This window comes from Camelina sativa, chromosome 9, assembly GCF_000633955.1.
Source record: "Camelina sativa cultivar DH55 chromosome 9, Cs, whole genome shotgun sequence".
Classification (NCBI taxonomy): Eukaryota; Viridiplantae; Streptophyta; class Magnoliopsida; order Brassicales; family Brassicaceae; genus Camelina; species Camelina sativa.
Genome location: NC_025693.1, coordinates 26,497,070 through 26,501,810, shown reverse-complemented (window position 1 = coordinate 26,501,810; position 4,741 = coordinate 26,497,070). Strand labels below are relative to the sequence as shown.

The 4,741-nt window shown below is 35.1% G+C and overlaps 1 protein-coding gene across 1 annotated transcript; it reads right to left on the bottom strand.

Moving 5' to 3' along the window:
• LOC104712390 (UDP-N-acetylglucosamine--dolichyl-phosphate N-acetylglucosaminephosphotransferase) lies at window positions 750–3,565 on the bottom strand. The gene is made up of 11 exons (XM_010429288.1): window positions 3,089–3,565; window positions 2,768–2,855; window positions 2,517–2,608; window positions 2,321–2,439; window positions 2,120–2,235; window positions 1,888–2,015; window positions 1,694–1,780; window positions 1,503–1,563; window positions 1,370–1,410; window positions 1,122–1,242; window positions 750–1,022 (listed from the first exon to the last, which is right to left on the bottom strand). The coding sequence occupies exons 1-11, from the start codon at window positions 3,454–3,456 to the stop codon at window positions 963–965; spliced, it is 1,281 nt and encodes a 426-aa protein (XP_010427590.1). The 5' UTR covers window positions 3,457–3,565; the 3' UTR covers window positions 750–962.

Here is a 4,741-nt window from a genome sequence, read left to right as displayed (position 1 = left end):
TTCAACTCCACAAATTAAACATCATCATCATAGTCAATTTCAAATTCCCGAATTCAACAAAAAAAAAATATCGAATTAATTATATACCTTTTTTTTGAAATTGAGACGAGATCTGGCTAATCCGATAACCGGACGTGAGAAGAGAAACGGTTCAGCTGAGAGATTTGGTGGGTTAAGCTGTTGTTGTTGTTGATCGAAGGAGGAGAAAGGGAAAGAGTAGTAGAGAGAGCCACATAAGGAAAGAACATATGATAAAATTTTGGGATATTTAGGGCTAAAAGGGCTTTCTCACTTACTATATAAACATAGATCGCTTGTTATATACTGACACTTGGCATTCTATAAGTGGGGGTTTCTTTTCTTTCCTTTCCTTTTTTCGATACCCGGCCGGTCTATTCTTTTTTTCTCTTTCTTTTATTGTCGTCGTCGTACGACAGACAACTAGTCTATCTAGTCTTGTCCGAAAATACAAAGCACTTTCCTTCTTCATTTTCTTTTTTTTTTGTCCTAAAATAAAATTAATAATACTTTAATTCACAACTATAATGCGAGTAAAAGGATATTTTATCAAAGTTTCTAAAAGAAAATTTCAACTGATAAAGAAGAAGCTTACAACAATATTGACGAAGCTACGGAGAAATTATCTATTTTAGCTAAGATGAGGAAGAAATATATTTAGTTCTCTGGACAATGTTCGAATCCGTCTTCGCTTGTATTGAATGATGATTGATTTGTGTAATTTAGACTGATGGTTCTAATTCGTTCATTTTTGATAAACTCGCCTTAGATGAGAAACTCTCTATGTAAGTAAAACTAAAGTGATTGATACTAATATAGATTGGACATGAAACAAAAACCAAGTTCTGTCTCAGTGTGTGTGTGTCATTTGTGAAGGCAGAGAGATGAAACGAAGAACAACACCGTCTATATATAGAGAGAGATTCTTCTAGTTGCAGGGATTTTTATTTGTACCAACCAGCAAGGAAGTGTCGAAGCATGAAACAAAAGGCGCAAGCTAGACCCTGCAATATATATAACACACAATTGTGATTTCTCTCTTTCTCTGACAAACAAACCAACTTGTATTTAGAGATGATATGGGTATTATTAACAAGTTTTACCTGGAAAACAAGAAGATGTATACATAGCGACTTTTCTGATTTCCTACCAAATATCCTCAAGTAGACGTTCACCAGTGTCCCATCTTTTGTTCCCGTCAACAGTCCCGTAGCTGGATCAAACCTGGTTTAAAAGAGAGAGAGAGAGAGAGAGAGAGAGCAACAAAGAGTCATGTCATGTGTTTGCTTTTATGTAACGATGAGTCCTGTGTTGGAGTTACTTTTATGTAAATGACCAAAAAAATGCTTACTTGGGGAGACGATGCCGTGGACATTTTACAATGCCAGCAAGCTGAACAGTCACACCAAAGCAAGTTAGATGCTTTGACATCAAACTGAAAAGTAACAACAGAAAGTGTAATATATGGAGAAAGGCAATCAAACCTGTGGAAGCGACAGTAGAAAGTTCAACACTTGTGGAAGAAAAAAGATTAGGAGGGTTTCACTGCGAAAGAGAATTTCCAAAAGATGGAGTTAGTTAGCTGTGCAGGCTTCACAGTTTAGTTAAATGCAAAACTGCAGATGATGAGTCTGTAAGTACAGGGAAACATGGACGTGTATGGTTGGAAGTAAACCTGAAGTGACCAAGAATGCCAACAACCGCCATAGTCATTCCGGCAAAGACTGTGTAAGTGTCTCCAACAAAAACTGCAGAAGGGTACCTAACAGCACCAAAGATTCGACATGAATGTGGTTAGAGAAAGCAATCCGCATTGTTTGTTTACCTGATAGATTTAAGAGATAAGGACTTGAAAGTTGAAAGTATTACCAATTGTAGGCAAGCATTGCCAGTGATGTTGCCATCAACGGCTGAGTAAGGTAGATTGAGAAGGCATGAGCTTGATGATACTCAGTATCAACAGATCCTCCGATTTGCATGACATTATGTATCAGGATCTACAAGTAACTGAGAATGCATCATATATTTACTTAAGAGAAACCAACCGGAGGAAAATTTTGGGACAAAACAAATTAAGACGCATGTTGACTGCAGAACTTACAGCAGCTGCAATAACTACGGTTTGACCGATCTCAAGGCCATTCAGACCAGCATGAATGTTTATAGAATTTGTGCAAAAGACAGCAAGTAGCGCCATATATAACTTATATATCCGTCCTGCCACGATACAAATACAATTAACGAAAATCAATTTGAAAATAGCTACTGATGGGTTTAACACTATATACAAGAAGAATTGTACCTAGATCAAGCACTTCCAAGCCAACAAAAGAAACTAGAGGTTTCGGTATGACGATAGTTGTATGTCCAGCATATGCCATCAGCAGAGGAAGGGTTGCAAAAGATGGCAGGAGAAGTTTCCTGCAAATTGACAAGAATTAATACGCGAGCAAAAATAAAGAACGAACTTAATCCAACAAAACAAGAACTGCACCTACACTCTCCAAGGCACATCAAGGACGTCATCTACAAATCCAAGCAAAATCATGAAGCAAATAGATGCCAGAGCTGCATTATACTCCACAAGCCACTGCACAAATGAAATGAATCAAAGCAATAAATGAGCTAATAGCTACCAAGTCCACAGTAATATTGCATTTGACATAACAGCTGAGTTTAAACACATATGCAAAACAGAAGAAAAGAAGTGAATGATCAAAGCTTGAGCTTTTGAGATTAGAACACTTACCACTGAATCTTCTGTGAAATTAAAGAACTGAAACACTATCGCCACAATCAAGAAGACAATACCGACAACAATTCCCAATGACTCAGGCCTACAAAGAAATAAGAATAACCACATCAAAAATTACTAATGACACACGCACAAGTCAGATCATGTCACAGAGATCATCAAATCAAAGCCTAAACATGTAATAGACCATCAATTAGAAACTGAGACACTTCATACTTTTCCACCCTCCCAACAAAATCAAATCTTAAGAGACATCTATTTCAAGATATAACAATGAACACTAATACTAATCCAAAAGGGGAAAAAAAAACTAACACTTTAACTTGTCCTTGAGGAGTGCCTCTTTTGTTAATATCAAAGCCAAACATATTACGCCTGAGAACGTATCTAGCAGCCACAGGAATCAATTTGAGTGTGACAAAGAACCCAACCAAGCTAAGCCCAGCGTTAATAAGAATCGGACGCTTGAGCTCGTCGTCAACATTGTAGTGGAAACAGAGAAGGTAAAGGTAAATCGAACACAGAAGCGAAGAGATCACAAAGATCACGCCCAATTTCGGCGGTGCGAGACGGAAACCCTCTCCGGGAACAGTGGTTTTCTGCTTCTTCGCCGCCGGGGAAGGTTTAGATGGAGCTGGTTTGGTCGAATTAGTGACTGAAGAAGCTCTCTTACGAGCTGCCATGACGGATCCGTTGGCTACTTTGGTTCCCCGCCTCTGGATTGATTTGCTTCTTCGACTTTTCGCTAAACGCTTCTTCAAGTCTGTGTAGGCAGGCGCATAGAACTTGCCACTTCACAACAATACGACTCCGTATCACACACTTCAATATAAAGAATTATTATCTTTTTGCCAAAAGTAATAAAGTAAAAAAGAAATAAGATAACTATGGGATTCATGTGAAATTTGCTCAAAATACTAATTTATCTTTTTCTTTTCTTTTTTAATCCAAGTGTAAGATAGAAGTTATCAAGATTAGTATAAAGAAGAGTAAATCTTACGTATAGTTTGGCCCAGATCCAAATTGTATAAGCTAATGATATTTTTTTAGTATTTTTGCAGCAATTAAAAATACTTTTTGAAAAGTTTTTGTATTAGGCTCCGATTGGTAACGGCTGTTACTTATGCCTGTAAAAACTTTAACTTTAAAATTTTAGTTGTAGAGAATTTGGCTGTAGATACTTTGACTGTAAAAATTTTAACTGTTAAAATTTGACTGGTAACAAATACTTTTAAAACTGAAGCTGTTACTTTTATTATTAAAATGATGATAATGAAAATAAAAATAATAATTATTAAAATGCATCTTAAAAGAAGGAGAAAAAAATAAGAATAATTAATGTGTAAAAATAATTTATGTAAAATTTATATATAAAGTTTTGGAGAGCTTTTAAGTATAATGGAGGAAAAAAAATAAAGTTTTATATTTTTTTTTTTAATTTTAAAGTCTGGTTTTGACGCTTTAAAAAATTTGAGAAAACAAATAAGGAAAAAAAATAAGTGACTTACAAAGCTTTAAAAAAAATTAAAGTCAAAAAAGTATGATTGGCAAATAAATGGTTGTCAAGGCTATAAATTTTTTTAAAGTCTTAAAAATCTTGTACCACCTTAGGCCCTGATTGGTAACGGCTGTTACTTTTGGCTGTAAAGACTTTGACTTTAAAATTTTAGCTGTAGAGAATTTGGCTGTAGATGCTTTGACTGTAGAAACTTTAACTGTTAAAATCTGATTGTTTACCAACAACTTTTAAGAGAATTTGTTAAAAATACCCCTTTTGATATACCCCTTTTCAAAAATACCCTCTTTTCTGGCCATTTTTATTTATGCCCTCTTTTAATTTTTAATGACCATTTTACCCTTAGATGAAAATTATTTTATTCAATAAAAAGAAAAACAAAATTTTCCCGCCAAAAAATTTCCGACATATTTTCCCGCCAAAAATTTTTCAAAAAAATTTTCCCGCCAAAA

What these genes read in the sequence shown, in the direction of transcription:
- LOC104712390 (XM_010429288.1), bottom strand. Translation starts at nt 3,456, where the DNA reads ATGGCAGCTCGTAAGAGAGCTTCTTCAGTCACTAATTCGACCAAACCA. An exon ending in CTTGATGTGCCTTGGAGAGT is followed by an intron (nt 2,440 to 2,516) that starts GTAGGTGCAGTT and finishes GTCAATTTGCAG; the next exon opens with GAAACTTCTCCTGCCATCTT. An exon ending in CCGTAGTTATTGCAGCTGCT is followed by an intron (nt 2,016 to 2,119) that starts GTAAGTTCTGCA and finishes AGTTACTTGTAG; the next exon opens with ATCCTGATACATAATGTCAT.